At 46.2% G+C, this 17,689-nt stretch overlaps 1 protein-coding gene across 1 annotated transcript in view; it reads right to left on the bottom strand.

Annotated features, from left to right (window-relative positions):
• The window catches only part of SLC39A12 (solute carrier family 39 member 12), a 142,719-nt gene that overhangs the window by 116,258 nt on the left and 8,772 nt on the right, over positions 1–17,689 (bottom strand). The window contains exons 2-3 of the mRNA XM_073677468.1: positions 15,574–15,858; positions 6,391–6,592 (exon numbers count right to left, since the gene is read on the bottom strand). Of these exons, the coding sequence (XP_073533569.1) occupies positions 6,391–6,592; positions 15,574–15,858 (487 nt within the window). The remainder of the gene's footprint in view (positions 1–6,390; positions 6,593–15,573; positions 15,859–17,689) is intronic.

Below are 17,689 nucleotides of genomic sequence, written 5' to 3'. Positions count from 1 at the left end.
CCCTTTTTGGTGGATGCTGGTGGTTGTAGTCTCCGTGGCGGCAACCCGGTTCCGTGGCTCAGGGCGGTCAAACCAGTGGCGGAACTATTTATGTGGTTTTGATGTTTAAATGTCCGACTACGCCACCCGTGGATTGCGGTCAGAGTGAACCGCCGCTCCAGGGCAGACCGCTGAGGCTGGTGTTGTGGGTGCAGCAGAGCGTAGCATAACTCCCCACGGGAGGAGTATAGCCTCAGGGCAGTGTATGCGGAGGATGGGGGTGATGGTGCAGGGCAGCAGCAGTAATGACACGGAGTCAGTGATGCAGTCCAGGGCCTTTACTCACAGTTCTTATTATCCAGACCACAGCTGCAGGTAACGGCTGCCCACGTCGTACTGTGCTCACCAGGTGAGGGGCTCAGACAACTCCCAGATAACTTTGGAGTGCTTCACAGGACCCCCTTTGTGTGTCCTTTGTCTGGCCTTTCTTACCAACCCTTCTGTCCGGCTGCCTCGGGCCTCCTCTTGGTAAACTTGGCGCCAGTTTCCCTGACCCTATGTGGTGCCTTCCTAGCGGGTGTAGCGAGGGGCTGCGCCACATAAAATGTCACAGCCTCCTGTTTCTAGCTGAGGGTCGTTTCCTGCCTCCACTAGTTTCGGGGACCGGTCTCCCCCTTTGGCCTGACCCCTCCACGCAGGTGGATTCGGGCGTGCGGTGGCGACTCGCCCGTCCGCACCCCTGAGATCCCTTCGTTCCTCGTTCCTGGAGCCTTCTCCGCTCCTCTTCCTTCCTTCTCCCTCTTCCAGGCCTGGGCCTCTGTTACTAGGCCCGCCTCCGGAGCAGAGCTCATGCAGAGCCCCTGCTCCCTGCCACTTCTGCTCAGACTTCTCTGCACTGAACTAAGATGGTGCCCACGTTTTATACTCCCTTCTCAATGCACCCAGGAACTGCTTCCTCCCTGCTCCTGCACTACAGGGTTCCCCTTCCTCAGTGTTCCCTCCCCCCACTCCAGCCAGGGACAGGGACTGTCGTGCCCATCTCAGGGGCATATTGGTCGCCCTGCCCCACGGCAATGTGGTGTAATGCATGCAGGTGTCGGGTCCTGATCCACACTACATCCTTACCTGAGAGTGAGATATCACACCTCTGGGTGAGGTGCAATACCTCTGTAGCAACCGAGCCCTCAGGGTGCTACAGTTCCATTTATCTTCAGCCTAGGTGACGTATTGCGATACAGGGCCGTGATTTTGGCTATAAAAGGGTCCCCTAGACCCCTACCCCAAGCTTTTTAAGAGAATCATATATGGCGTGCCAGGAGACTCTATGGAATGCTTTCTCAGCATCCAACGAGAGTATCTAATTACAAATTTTTAACTGCATCTAGCCCAGGAAATACTTTGTGCCTAGTAGCAGGGTCTGCTAGTCAGCGGATTATCCCGGCTGTTAAGCAAGCTAAACCACCTGTAGTTTGGACACTTCATTTTTTCAAAGGAAATGCTTCGGGACCACGGGATACTCAGTGAAGAGCATCAGGAGGCACCCCAAGGCATAGGAGCTCGGACTGGCAGTAGGATGCCTTGCGGTGGACAGCCGAGCTCGATCCTTATAAAAGCTTTTTAACTGCAGCAGCTTTAGTGGACGCTACTGGAGCTGGAATTACGCGGCTGCTGGCATGAGACTTGCCCTCCAATAGATCCTTGTAAATGGATTTAAAGTGTATTTATTCAAATTAGAGAGACAATTTAAATTAAAAAGCTTAGAGCTGCCTCCACCACAGGGGGGCTCGCTCGACCCACCAGCGGACAGGCACCAGTATTGGGAGAGGGGGGCTGGCCGTCAGGGTTCACCGCGGCTCTGGCACAAACCCGGCGACACGGAGGTGGCACGGGCAGGAGCGGACTGAACGTGTCGGCTTCTCACTTTTTGGATTTTAGAAGGGCATGACATGCCTATATCTGTGTCCCCCCCTCCTTTTACTCCTCCACCTCTTTTCTTTTCGCATGACTATATGTACTTGTCACTTTTCCATGTGTTAGTTGTGTCTTCTGAGCAGTTTGTCAGCTTTTGGACACCTTTGAAGGTGTTTTCTATGTGTTTCTATGTGTTTTTGTTTGCCTGCCATTGGTTTTAACGGTGTTCGAAGGTGTTCGACGAACAGTTCGACGAACAGTTCGGCGAACACACGGGTGTTCGACGAACCGAACTGAACTCGAACACTACGGGGGTGGCTCAACACTAATCACAGCTAAGATCTATTGGTGAAGACATTAAAGATAGTCATGTAGCAGCTATATTATTGTGCAGTTTACCAGATTCGTATGCAGCCTCGATAAATGCCCTTGAGACGAGACAAGAAACTGACATTACATTAGATTTTGTGAAAACAAGACTAATAGATGAATATCAGAGAAGAAAAGAACAAAGAAATGATTCTTCTACTGAAAAGTACAGTGAAAACGCTCTTAAAGCTACAGAATTTAAAAAACCCTATAATAAAGAGACAAGAGAATGCTTCAGCTGTAAGAAAAAAGGTAATTTAAAGAAAGACTGTACCATATGGAAAGCAGAACGACAAAAATTACAACATAAAAAGCATACACAGAAAGTAAAAAACACAATTTCCGATTCATGTGAGAATAATTGGAATGGCACATTTAAAGTAAAAGACAAGAAATCATCACTTGGTTGGTTTATTGATTCAGGAGCAACGAGTCATATGACAAGTGACAAGAATTTCTTTACTGATCTTGATTTAGATAAGAAAGAAGCCATTTATCTTGCAGATGGAAGCAAAATAACCGCAGAAAGTATCAGACAATGTATGCTAAATTGTTCAAACAAGTTAGGACAAGATTCAAAGATACTTGTACAGGATGTGTTGTATGTTCCAAAATTGGAAGGTGGATTATTATCTGTGAAACGTTTAACAGCAAAAGGACTTACAGTAAAATTCAAAGACAATGAGTGTGCAATTATTGCAGGAAACAAGGTGATAACCAAAGTCAAGGCAGATGAACAATTATATCATTTTGACACACCAAAGGAACAGATGAAGGTATGTACACATGATCACAAAACTTGTATTCACATGTGGCATAGACGTCTAGGACATAGACACCCTGACAGTATAAGGGAACTACAGAGAAAAGAATTGACAAAAGATTTAAAGATATCAGATTGCTCAATTACCGTCAGACGTGAATGTATAAAATCCAAAGCCACAAGGATATCTATTCCAAAAGAAAGTGAGATGAAAAGCGAAAGACCACTTGATTTGGTGCATACTGACGTATGTGGACCCATGAAAGTGACTACATCAGGAGGCAATAGATACATGTTGACTTTTATAGACGACTACTCAAGATACACAGTCACATACTTAATTAAAAACAAAAGTGAAGTTTTTGATAAACTTGTAGACTATGTAACAAGATCAAGTAACAAATTTCAAAGAAAGCCAATTGTCATCAGAGGTGATAATGGAGGTGAATTTACAGGTCACAGAACAGAAGACTACTTAAGACAAAATGGAATAGAACACCAGAAAACTGTTCCATACACACCTGAACAAAATGGAGTAGCAGAAAGGAAAAACAGAACTCTAACAGAAATGATAAGATGCATTCTGACGGATTCCAAACTACCAGAGAAATATTGGGGTGAGGCAGCAATGACAGCTACATATCCTTAGAACCGACTTTTTTTCCAGAAAACTGACGAAAACTCCATATAAACTGTAGCAAGGTATGAAACCAAGTGTCAATCATTTAAAAGTTTTTGGATGTAAAGTTTTTATATTCATTCCAACAGAAAAACGTTCCAAACTTCAAAACAGATCCATGGAAGGAATATTCGTTGGATATAGTGAAAATTGCAAAGGATATAGAATCCTAGATGCCAAAACAGACAGAGTTACGGTGAGTAACAGTGTGACATTCATTGAAGATTTAAATGAAGACATTATGATTTCAGTTGAAACAAAAAATGAGAAAAACAATAGTGACATAACTGCAGAAATATCTGATGAGAAAGAAGTAGAAATTAATGAAGAACAAAATACTGAAAGTGAAGAATCACAACTACAAACAGACACAGAACCAAGACGTTCAATGAGAGAGAACAAGGGAAAACCACCAAAACGTCTCTCATACAAGACAAGCATAAGAAAAATCTATGAGCCTACCTCTTGGGAAGACATATCTAAACTTCCTGAAGAAGAAGCTAATAAATGGATAGAAGCAGCAGAAACAGAAATTAAATCCATGCATGATTCAAATACATGGACACTAACAGATTTGCCAGAAGGAAGAAAAGCCATAGGATGTAAATGGATTTTTAAAGTAAAATACCAAACAGATGGCACAGCTGAAAGATACCGAGCAAGACTCGTAGCTAAAGGGTATTCTCAAAAATATGGAGAAGACTATGATGAGACATTTGCTCCAGTTGTCAAACACGCTACAATAAGAACTTTACTTACAGTTGCAGCAATGAAACAGATGGAACTGAGACATCTGGATGTAAAGACAGCTTTTCTGAATGGAGATTTAACAGAAGACATTTACATGGAACAACCTCCAGGATTCAAAGATGAAAGAAATCCAAACAAAGTTTGAAAACTACAGAAAAGCATATATGGTTTAAAGCAAGAAGCTAAAGCGTGGAATGACAAAATCACGGAAGTACTTACAAATGAAAAATTTCAAAGAAGCAAAGCTGATCCATGCTTGTACACAAAAAGGCTGATTAATAGATGGATTTATATACTCGTATATGTAGACAACATTTTGATTTGTTTTAAACAAGAAAGGGATAAAGAAAACATTATAAAAATCCTGAAGCAACATTTCGAAATCAAAGACTTGGGAAATGTAAAACAGTACCTAGGAATACAGGTAGAAAGAGAAGAAGACGGAAGTTTCCTACTGAATCAAAATCACATGATTCAAGACATAACAGAAAAATTTGGATTAAAGGATGCAAAAACAGTAAAGTCTCCAATGGAAAATAATTATCTCAAAGAGATGAACAGTGAAAAAAATATTCTAACAAATAATGAAGAATAAAGAACAGCAATAGGAAAAGTACTGTATCTAGCGACCGTTACAAGACCAGACATCGCAGCAGCAGTAGGAATCCTGAGTAGAAAGGTATCAAAACCAAATAAAGCTGATTGGAGTGCCGTGAAGAGAGTAATGCGTTATTTGAAAGGAACTAGCAATGTTAAGCTGAAATTACCCACAAGTGATAATTGCATTTTAACAGGATATGTTGATGCAGATTGGGCTGGAGATCCAACTGACAGAAGATCTACCAGTGGACATATTTTTTTTCTCTCAGGTGGACCAATAAGTTGGACAAGTAAGAAAGAGTCAATTGTGACACTGTCTTCAACAGAAGCAGAATATGTTGCCGCAGCACATGCGAGTCAAGAAGTACTGTGGTTAAGACAATTGTTGACAGAATTAGGACAACCACAGTTGGAACCAACAAAACTGAAAGAGGACAATCAAGGATGTCTTGTTCTTGCTCAGATGGAAAGAGTCAATCCAAGAACCAAGCATATTGATGTGAAATATAATTTCTTGAGAGATCATCAGGAACAAGGAGTCTTGAAGTTAGAGTATTGTCCTACTGAAGAAATGACAGCAGACATCTTCACGAAGGCGTTGAATGCTGATAAACACCAGAGACTAATAAAAAAGTTGGGTTTGATTGAATAAGTCCTTACTGTTGAGAAAGGGTGTTGGCATATGCAACAGATCAGGACTTATTATAAGTGAAAGGAGGACTTTATGCTAACCAGACAGCAGATGGCGAAAGTGTGTATAGTTATATGCTTGCTATAATGAGGGGAGAAAAGCTCTCAATTGTTGGTTGTTTTTACTTCCTGTGTTTTTCTTTCTTTCCTGAATGTGTTATGTAAGCAGCACACGGACTGTGTATCTCAATTGTATCTGAAGTGTATCTCATGTTTAACCAGTATGAAGTAAATACTGTTTACTCAAGATATCTTGCTGATTGAAGCTCTCGTAAGTACAGTGGTGACTGTAAGAAGATGCACTCTGCGACAAGTGGTGGGCGAGGAGAGTAATGTTACTGATTTTGCATTTGGGTATCAGAAGCTGTAAGTGACACCTGTACTGTTATCCCCAATTCGTTTTTAAATGATGTGTACAGAAGCTAAAGTGCGTGACCAAAATCCGCAATGCAAAAATCTGTGCGACTCCGTAGCCTAAATCTGAAAAACATATCTAATTATTGGAGACATAGAGACCGAGCAAATAGAGATACACGTGACAGTTTGTATTAAAGAACAAAGCACTCTCTCAAACTACATATTGTTCATGATGGAACATTCATACATATTCATACCTTCATTGATATTCTGAATATTTGAGAAGATTTACCTGCAGCGTACAGTTCACTTGTTCTATTTAAGGATTTGAAAATGGAATCTGTAAAAAAGTCCACGCTGGGTAATGAGTCTCTTCTCACGCAGATGTGTTGAATGGAGGCTGTGACAATCACTTCAGCAAGTTTGGGGAGACTCATTTCATCTATATTGTGCATCACGCCAAAGTCCTTCTCCAAAGAACTGACATCTGAACACTGAAAAACCAAAATGAGGGACTTTAATTATCTTGTATCGTGATTAGTACATTGGACAATGACAATGCAAAGCCTTGAAAGAGTATTCATACCCCGTAAACTTGTCCACATTTTTTCGTGTTACACCCACAATCTTAAATGCATTTTATTTGGATTTTATGTGATATACCAACACAAAGCAGCAAGTATTTGTGAAGTGTAAAGGAAATGATACATGGTTTTCTAAATATTTTAAAAATATAAATCTCAAAATTGCATTTGTATTTGGCCCCTCTGAGTCAATACTTTGTAGGACCTCCTTTCACTGCAATTACTGCTGCACGTCTTTTACAGGGATGTCTCTTCCAGCTTTGCACATCTAGAGGCTGAAATTTTTACCCATTTTTCTTTGAAATTACAGTAGCTATAGCTCAGTGAGATTGGATGAAGAGCGCCTGTAACAGCAATTGTACCACAAACAACCTGCAGAGGGAGTCACTATTTTTTTTGGAAGAAAGCAGCCATGTTTTTCAAATACTAAATAAACGCTCTTAAAAATCAATTTACACTTGATGCATACATGCATACATACATATACAGCGAGACCCCTTTAAATTTTTCACTCTTTGTTTCATTGCAGCCATTTGGTAAATTCTAAAAAGTTCATTTTTTTTCTCATTAACGTGCACTCTGCACCCCATCTTGACTGAAAAAAAACGTAGAAATTTTTGCAAATTTATTAAAAAAAACCTGAAATATCACATGGTCATAAGTATTCAGACCCTTTGCTCAGTATTGAGTAGAAGCACCCTTTTGAGCTAGTACTGTCATGAGTCTTCTTGGGAATGATGCAACAAGTTTTTCACATCTGGACTTGGGGATCTTCTGCCATTCTTCCTTGCAGATCCTCTCCAGTTCCGTCAGGTTGGATGGTGAATGTTGGTGGACAGCCATTTTCAGGTCTCTCCAGAGATGCTCAATTGGGCTTAGGTCAGGCCTCTGGCTGGGCCAGTCAAGAATGGTCACAGAGTTGTTCTGAAGCCACTCCTTTGTTTTTTTAGCTGTGTGCTTAGGGTCATTGTCTTGTTGAAAGGAGAACCTTTGACCAAGTGGGCCAGCCGTGTTACTCCAACTCTCGGCTGGGAAAACCGGAGGCTTCTAGCTTACATAGTCAGTTGCCGAAGCCTCATTCTAATCCCCGTGAGGGTCAAGCAGGTCCGGGAACTCCGACGAGACAGGAGGGACTTCAGAGCACCCGAGCGGGATTGAGAGTGGGAAGCGCAGGGCAGGAGGGAGAAAGACCCAGCGTGAAGACGGTCTAGCTAGGAACATGAGAAAGTGGGGTTCTGTCAGGTACTCCTAATCTGCCTGAGGAAGTGCTGAACCCCTGCCTGGTGAACGCAGCGCGACGTGGGAGGCCGACAACTGTACAGTACACCAGTGGAACTGTCATAAGAACTGTGAGTAAAAACTCGGATGACTGCACCGCACTGCCTCCGTCCATTCTTTCATCTGCGTCATCTCTCCCTCCTGGCACTACAACCCCCGGCACAACCTATACTAACTACACTGCCCTGGAGCTAGCTCTACTTGTGGAGAGCCACACCATCCCTGCTGCCGTAACACCAGCTCCAGAGGACTGCTCCGCAGCGGCGGCACCCTTTAGCCGCAATCCACAGGTGGCGTCACGAACTTTCCAAATCCCCTATAAATATCCCCTCTTTACTGACCGCCCTGGGTTACGGACCGGGCCAGCCACCGTGATATTGTGACGTACGCTGGAAGCCCTACCCTGGGAAGACGGGGTACTCGGAGCCGGGTCCTGTATGGTAGATGGGGTGCAGCCGTGGCCCGGACCCGCTCCGTGCCCAGGGCCGTCACATTAAAAAGGATGTAATGAGCTATCAGGGTTGAGTGGTTGCTATCGACTACGCCACCTGTGGTACCTGGTGAAGGCCACCAGCGCTGCTGCAGTCCTCTGAGGCGGGACGTTGTGGCAGCCGTCGTTGTTGCTACTCCCCACAGGCGGAGCAAGGCCTCAGGGCAGAGACAAAGGATGGAGGGAGTCGTAGTGTAGGAGGTCTGGTGCTGCGTAGTGCGGTGTAATGCAGAATAAAGAGTCCGGAGGCCATAGGGGTTAACTTCCAGAGTTTTTTACTCACAGTGTAGAGTATAGCTTCAAGGTTTCTCCCTGCTCCTCGCGGAGTTCTGAGGTCACCAGAGACGAAGGTCCATCAACCTCCGAGTAAGTCGAGTGTTCAATCAGGACCCTGCACCGGAGTGTTCCTAGACTTCAGACCAGGTCCTTTCCTGTCTGTGTGTGTGTAGATAGGCCGGGCCTCCCTCTGAACTTCACTCAGAAAAAGGGTACGGGTGGCAGCTCCGCTCCTTCCGTTACCCGATGGGATCCTCCGGGCCTACCGGGCTTCCCTGACCAGGACGTGGAGTAGCAAGGTCAGGTATCAGGGGGCGGTACCCCTTTTGCAGCTGGAATCCCTCTGAATAGATCAGGTAGGCGAGGACAGGTGGCGTATACCGCTCCATCTGCATCCTCCCCGGGATCCATTTGCGGTGGAGCTACACTCCTAAGCTCCGGGCCTTCTTGGTCATGGTCCTTGACCGGGCTGAGACATACATCGTCTGCAGCCTGCCCCTCGACCCAAGGCCGGGGTACGGGGGCCGTACCTCCATCCTCTGCAGGTCCACACAGGATCCACGCTCAGGGAGGAAGGTCACGTTCAGAGAACAGTCAAAGAACCATCAAAAGAACCAAGAGCCAAGATGGTTGGGTATTAAATATGAAATTTAAAGTGTCACTAAAATGTGAGTCCTCCACCCTCACCCACTAATTGGTTTCCCTATCTCTTGGTTCCCCAGTCTCCCAACTCCAGTAGGGGCAGCACCTAGTGCTTTCTAGCCCCCTCTGGTGGGAGAAGTGTTGTGTTGGATGTGGAGGTAGGGTCCTGACCATCGCACTGTTCTTACCTCAAAGGAGGAACACTACACCCCATTAAAGAGGTGCAGCATCCCTGTGGCGGTCGAACCCTCAGGGGCGCCACATTCCCCCCTGGTGAAACACAGCACGTCCGCGGGCTGCGAAGAGAGTAATACCTGGTACAGTCTTTTTTTTTTTTATATATATAACAATAAACCAACTTCCCTTTATGGGAGGCACTTCTTCTTAAACGTTTCAAACAAAATATAACAATATAAAAGTACAAAGGTATAAAAACATAAAAGTGCTAGAATTATCTAGAGGCATTTATGCACAGACTGACGGGTTAAGGTGCAAGGACGAAAAGGCAGTTCAGAAGCGTGAGGGACCTGTCCCAAACCCCCAACGTAGGCCCTGGGGTGCCTGCAGGGCATGAAGATCCCGAGTTGGACCTCCAGGAGAGTCACTCCAGACAGGTTTTTCTTCTGAGGTCTGAGGTAGGAATAGCCGCGGTTTTACATAAAACCAATAAGGAGCACCTAAAGAGATGCAAACTATTTACAAGTAAGGAGTCTGTCTGCTGCAAGTCCGCAGTGACCAATGTCTCTAGAAACCGGGATTTAAATTAGAACATAACATAAACAGTACAACTTTAAACAAGTTACAACTGCGAGGCTGCTTAACTCTCGGGTTCCCTCCTGGGAAAAGGGTCATTCCTCCCGTGGAGGCTGACCGGTCCTCTGAGGCTGAGCGCGAGGGGGCTTCGCCCCCGGACACCTTGTGGACGTCCAGGGCGTACCACCCCCGCACCCCATTGTGGCGGGTGTACTTGACTATGTCACCCGGGACGAGGTTCCGGCCAGGGTGTCCCTTTTTCAGTCGCGGCTCGACGTCCCGCCGGCTGCCGAAGACATCGTGCTCGTGCTGGGAAATCCGAATGAATCCCCACCCCGCCTCGTGGTGGAAGCGGACTACTTGCCCTTCCACACGGGGGCTTGGACGGGTAGCTTCCTCCTGTCGGGCCCGGGGCTTTGCAGCCTTGGCGCGCACCTTGAGGCACTAGCAGCGGATCTCCCTCTGGCGTTGCTCCCGGCTGAGTTGGAGAATCTGCTCACGGCACCGCTCGCTCCTCCTCTGCGCTTCAGCCCGGGTCTCCCGGGGGAAGCCGATCAGGTCCCCCCCCTGGTTGTCCCAGGCCCACTCCTCAGCCGCCGGCCAGGTGTCTGTCGGTGCGGGTAGCGGTGTCAGTGGGGGTTGCTGCGGGTCCTCTGCAAGTGCGGACCAGTCCGGGTTGGCATCGGTGGACACCCCAGCAGCCTCAGGCACTTCCGATTCGGGAGTTGGGCGGCAATGCAGGTCTCCTCCAATAGCAGAAGCTTGCAGCTCCTGGGCAAAGACCTGCTCCTAGGTGACCGCGCCGGGCAGGAGATACTCGGCCATGAGGTCCAGTACGGGTACGGTAGGTTCAGCAGCCGGGGCAGGGGTAGCACACTCACCCACCTCTGGGCCGCTTGCGACCTCTGTCACCGCTTCTCCCTGAGATCCAGCTCCTTGGCGGCGGGTCCGGATGCGTAGCAGCATTTCCTCCCGCCACGCAGCAGACGCCGCCTTCTGGGCCTCATCCAGTCTCCGTGCAAGACCCGGGGCTTCCTGTTGGAGAAATTCAATGTCTCTCGCTGTAAGTCTGGTGCCGCTTCGCTCCCTGCCGGGGAAAGGACCTGGGCCGGGTTCGGAAGGCTCGTTTGTTGCACTCCAGCAGCGTCCATGTCCGCTCCTGAAGGTCGCCAAACTCCAACTGCAATGGCCGCACCTTGTTGTGTTTCTTCTTCCTCCTCTTTCAGGGCGGCCCCGCGGCGGTATGCTGACAGGCATGCCTTCATTCAGCCCATCCATTTTGACGGGCATTACCCCGCGGACAGTCTCTAATGGAAGGGGCGGTCCACACTTTTGGCGCCATGTGGGAGCCTGGCCCACAATGGGAGGTGTTAGGAGACTGTCTTTTTGATGCACTATGGCGTCTATTCCTCTTGGGCGGGCGCCATTTTAAGTGGAAAACGACCGTTCAAGGTGTAAGGCACACAGTACCCAGTGGCAATGGGTAATTCCTTATTTTGCTGCGGGCACGCGATCCTGCCGACTACGCCAAGTTGTGACGTGCGCTGGAAGCCCTACCCTGGGAAGATGGGGTACTCGGAGCCGGGTCCTGTATGGTAGATGGGGTGCAGCCGTGGCCCGGACCCGCTCCGTGCCCAGGGCCGTCACATTAAAAAGGATGTAATGGGCTATCAGGGTTGAGTGGTTGCTATCGACTACGCCACCTGTGGTACCTGGTGAAGGCCACCAGCACTGCAGCAGTCCTCTGAGGCGGGATGCTGTGGCAGCCGTCGTTGTTACTACTCCCCACAGGCAGAGCAGGGCCTCAGGGCAGAGACAAAGGATGGAGGGAGTCGTAGTGTAGGAGGTCTGGTGCTGCGTAGTGCGGTGTAATGCAGAATAAAGAGTCCGGAGGCCAAAGGGGTTAACTTCCAGGGTTTTTTACTCATGGTGTAGAGTACAGCTTCAAGGTTTCTCCCTGCTCCTCGTGGAGTTCTGCGGTCACCAGAGACGAGGGTCCATCAACCTCCGAGTAAGTCGAGTGTTCAATCAGGACCCTGCACCGGAGTGTTCCTAGACTTCAGGCCGGGTCCTTTCCTGTCTGTGTGTGTGTAGATAGGCCGGGCCTCCCTCTGAACTTCACTCAGAAAAAGGGTACGGTTGGCAGCTCCGCTCCTTCCGTTACCCGATGGGATCCTCTGGGCCTACTGGGCTTCCCTGACCAGGACGTGGAGTAGCAAGGTCAGGTATCGGGGGCCGGTACCCCTCTTGCAGCCGGAATCCCTCTGAATACATCAGGTAGGCGAGGACAGATGGCGTATACCGCTCCGTCTGCATTTCCCCCGGGATCAATTTGCGGTGGAGCTACACTCCTAAGCTCCGGGCCTTCTTGGTCATGGTCCTTGACCGGGCTGAGACATACATCGTCTGCAGCCTGCCCCTCGACCCAAGGCCGGGGTACGGGAGCCGTGCCTCCATCCTCTGCAGGTCCACACAGGATCCACGCTCAGGGAGGAAGGTCACGTTCAGAGAACAGTCAAAGAACCATCAAAAGAACCCAGAGCCAAGATGGCTGTGTATTAAATATGAAATTTAAAGTGTCACTAAAATGTGAGTCCTCCACCCTCACCCACTAATTGGTTCCCCTATCTCTTGGTTCCCCAGTCTCCCAACTCCAGTAGGGGCAGCACCTAATGCCTTCTAGCCCCCTCTGGTGGGAGAAGTGTTGTGTTGGATGTGGAGGTAGGGTCCTGACCATCGCACTGTTCTTACCTCAAAGGAGGAACACTACACCCCATTAAAGAGGTGCAGCATCCCTGTGGCGGTCGAACCCTCAGGGGCGCCACAATATCCCCCATCGGCATCCAGGGGCCCGGCTGCCGAGTACCCCACGGCCCAAGGGGCGCGTCAGCAGGAGACCCAGAAGGGCCCCACTGCTCATACAGAGATGTAAAAAAGCTAGACTGCAGTTTGACAAAATGTATGTGAGTAAGCCAAAATCCTTCTGGGAAAGTGTCTTGTGGACAGGTTAGACCAAGATAGAGCTTTTTGATAAAGCACATCAATCTACTGTTTATTGAAAACGGAATGAAGTCTACAAAGAAAAGAACACAATACTTACACGCAAATATAGAGGTTGTTCTGAGATGTTTTGGGGCTGTTTTACTGTCTCTGGCGCGGGGTGCCTTGACTGTGTTCAAGGCATAATGATATCTGAAGATTATCAAAGGATTTTGGTTCGAAATGTAGTGCCCAGTGTTAGAAATCTGGGTTTGTGTCCTAGGTCATGGGTCTTCCAGCAGGACAATGATCCCAAACATACTTCAATAAGCCACCAGAAATGGATGGAAACAAACACTGGAGAGTTCTGAAGTGGCCAGAAATGTGTCCGGATCTAAATCCCATTGAACACTTGTGGAGAGATCTTAAAATTGCAGTTGGGAGAAGGCGCCTACAAATATGAGAGACCTGGAGCAGTTTGCAAAAGAAGAGTGGTCCAAAATTCCAGTTGAGAGGTGTAAGAAGCTTGCTGATGGTTATAGGAAGCGATTGATTGCAGTTATTTATTCCAAAGGGCGTGCAACCAAGTATTATGTTGAGGGTGCCAACAATTTGGTCTGGCCCATTTTTGGGGTTTTGTGTAAAATTATGTCCAATTTGCCTTTTTTCCAGTTTTTTGTGCTCCAATACACACAAAAGAAATAAACATGTGTATAACAAAACATGTGTGATTGCAAAATTGCAATAATTTTCTAGCAGAAATACATTTATTTTCTGGAAAAATGTAAAGGGTGCCAGCACTTTCAGCCATGACTGTATATATATATTTTTTTATCAGATCAAATTGTTCACCTTTTTGGGACATTTTTTTTACATAAATGCATATATTTGTGGTTAAAAATCATTTTTGCAATTGAGGTTCATCTAAAATTTTGCACCATTTGCTTTCTGTAGCCTCAGTATTGCAATGTCTATTGCTGGCTGTAGAATAAATTATCTGAGAATCAGTCAGTGAGCTGGATTTGATGGTCTGATGAGAGAGTATAAATCTCTTTTATCTGTCTTTCTCTGACTTGATCACAGCTGATTTATGACCGCAGACCACATCAAAGTTAAATGTACAGGGAAACAAAGAAGTTGTAAAAACCAAACGATGGAACATTTTTAATGAAACCTAATTGCTAAAATTATTTTTAGCTCCAAATACTTGCATTTAAAGAGGACCTGTCACTTGCTCAAAAAATCATTATAACATGTAAGAAATACTGAGCTCTTCTAATTCTGCTGATTTTTCCATTTTGCTCTGCTTCACTCCATTGCAGAGATATTCACATTTGTTCCTTTTGTAGCTTAATGTGAGAAATCTTTGCATGTAGGTATCTCTTCAAAAACTTCTTCGGAGGCATATGCTTTCAACCCCTTTCTCCTAGATGATCACAATCATAGCTCAACAGTTAATTTAACAGACACTGCACAGCTATATTGGCAGCATCCTGGAGGAATAAAAGTGCATGCCCCTGGAAAAGTCTCTGAAGAAATGCCTACAAGCAGAGATTTCACATATTGAGCTCCAACTGCAACAAATGTGAATATCTCTGCAATAGAGCGATGCAGCGCAGAGTGGAAAAAAGAATCAGAATTGCCGGCGTTCAGGGATTTTTAAAAGGTATCTACCACATTTTTTTGCCCAGGTGACAAGTCCCCTTGTAAGAAAGCATCTAGACAGGTCCAAGAAGGAGTATATATGACACCGAGGTGCCTAGCCTTGGTGATATGAAAGCTGGAGAAGAAGGCTCCAGAAGTTCTGAGAGGTGTTTTTAATGGGCCCAGATTTTGGGTCCAGGTTTTAGGAACAATCTGGAAGAGCTGGGCAGGACTGGTCACTCCCATCCTCCAATTCAGGAGGTGCAGCTGGTGTAAAAGGGAAGCTGAGCTGCTGCAGAGTTGTCTATCAGTACAGGTGTAAGCACTTGTGGAACTTGGCTCTGTAAGGTGTAGGGACCTGTGATCCTTTGCAGACTTGAATGAACTTAATTGTAAATGGGCGACCCTGTACTTCATGAGGACATTGTTTTCTTCTGTTATAATTGTTTTTGTTTTGCCTGGAGTCCTCTGAAGTTTATGAAGATAATAAACTTCACCTGCTTGGACTCAGCCACATTGTCTGCTTGCACCAGTGTGAATCCTACCTGCCTGAAAGTGAGTGAAACCTTACACCCTCTAAGTAAAAAAACAAAGTTATTCCAAAAAGAGGACAACCATATGTTTGCATACATGCTCTATCGGTAGGGGATCATATAATAGATAGATAATGGAAATAGAGCAATTGGGATACAGATTGATTGAACTGTTCCCAAGGTACTGGCTGGGGACTTTATTGCATTTTTAACAGTTCCTGCATAGTAAATTATATGATTTTCCTAAAATCTATATTGTTATTCGAAAACTAGTGTAAACCAGATATACGTCTTACCCCTTGTCCATGGACTATTTGGAAATGGCGCCTTGTTTCCTGTAGAATATTCTCTAGTTCGTTGGTAGACAAATAATGACAGTCTTCATCTTTCCTTAGATTGAGTATACTGTTGCGATAGAATAGATAGTCCATGTTCAACACATCAGAAGATGAGGAGCAGAAGTCTTCCTTATTCAGTATATAGAACAGAAGAATGACTGATATCTTCTGCATTGTATCATCATCCAATTTACTTGTGAGTCCTTTACCAGCCATTGATAGAAGAGTATCAGCTTGAAGACACTAAAGCAATATAACACATGAGAAAACATGGTAAGTTGTTGAGGATGTGACGAACATTTTGACAGTGCAGTAGCTGAAATGGGACCATGGGTCAAAGGGAACTGGAATCACATGCCTTCACCCCCCTATTTGCATGCAGTGATGGACCCAGATATATTCAGCAAAGCAAAAAAAGGCACCGTTTATTGGCCATAGCAAAGTCTTTTATCATTTTTAGACCACCCCCTGGGATCTCTTCTTTGGGGCTGTTGATATCTGGTGAAATTGTCATTTGCTTCAGCAGCAAGCATTGATTGTGTAGTGGGAAGAAGGGCCAGACGAGGAAAGTAGGGGCTGGCAGTATGAAAAAGGCTTTTAGATTTGCACAAAATTATACACTATATTAATTTAAAAGTATGATACGCAGCAAAACACAGTGTGGTACCAAATTGGTCTGTAATATCTATAATATCTATGTGATGTTAAAGGGGCTGTACTGTTTCAAAGACTCTACAGCAATGCTAGAGAACCTATCGCACGCGTGCCAGAGGGGACACGCAGAGCCCTCCCTAAGGGCATGCGTGCCGTCACCGCAGCATGAGCGCTCCTGGACCTGGCCGGGCGGGTGAGTACTCAGAGCTCGCTGACGCCAGCCCCTACTTCAGCTAGATGTGAGTTCTCTGACACACAACTAGCTGAAGTGTATTGCAGCGCACAAACTTGCAGGCCCATGCGTGGCGTCCACGCGACTAGGCGTATGACAGTGACATCATGCGCCCCGTCGCTAGGACGCTGGAGTCAGCTGCCGGCTACAGGAGAGGATGCAGCGCAGGACAGGAAGGAAGGTGAGTAGGAGCGTTTATTAGGCTTTTTTTTTGTATGCACCAGTAGGATGGGGGGGGGGCAGCATATATACATGAATTGGAGGGGGGGGGCAGCATATTACATGGATTGGGGGGGAAAGGCAGCATATATACATGGATTGGGGGGGAAAGGCAGCATATATACATGGATTGGGGGGAGGCAGCATATATACATGGATTGGGGGGAGGCAGCATATATACATGGATTGGGGAAGGCAGCATATATACATGGATTGGGGAAGGCAGCATATATACATGGATTGGGGGAGTACAACAACTAGAGAAAACTGAGTATATGGCATCAAATAGAACATGTGCGGGACATTGGCGCAGCACGGACAATTACAGATCCTCGGGAGTTGAAGACACTACCCCGGCACTTTAAGGCTGTTCACAACTGTGACCCTCGTTCGCTTAAGGTGCAGGGGATTGATAAAGTGTGTCTCGGCTCCCGGGGAGGCAATGCCAAACGCCTCCTGGCACAAAAGGAGGCAAGATGGATCATTACTCTTGACACCTGGGCACTGCGGGGTCTGAACGAAAATCTAGGCTTTTCATCATTTCTATGATCCATGATGGTGCTGTTCTGCGTCTTGGATGTACTATCATATATATATGTTTTTGATGATTCAATTGATATTGGGATGAGCGACACTGGTTTAGGGGTATTTGATATCCTCCCCGTGTTACACCTGACTTAACAGTCTGGTTGCTCTACATATAAGTTTTTGTGCTCTCTTGTGGTCCCTGCTATCTAATATATACCTACAGTGGCGGGGCGTGCTTATGTGGTTTTCCCAATTTTAACATTTCTTTTAATTCTTCCTATTTTTTTTTTTCTTTCACCTTTTTGATTTTAGTCTTTATAACAATGGTCCCTATTCCGGCTCTGATGTCCTTATTCTTTTGAAAACGCCTGTGAATCAAAATATAGATGAATGACTGACCAGCTTTGATGGACTTAACTGACTGCCCACCTTCTGCCATGA

This window comes from Phyllobates terribilis, unplaced genomic scaffold, assembly GCF_046119375.1.
Source record: "Phyllobates terribilis strain yellow unplaced genomic scaffold, ASM4611937v1 Scaffold_4__5_contigs__length_816908805, whole genome shotgun sequence".
Classification (NCBI taxonomy): domain Eukaryota; kingdom Metazoa; phylum Chordata; class Amphibia; order Anura; family Dendrobatidae; genus Phyllobates; species Phyllobates terribilis.
Note: the sequence above shows the minus strand (reverse complement) of the source record. Positions and strands in the feature narration are given on the sequence as shown.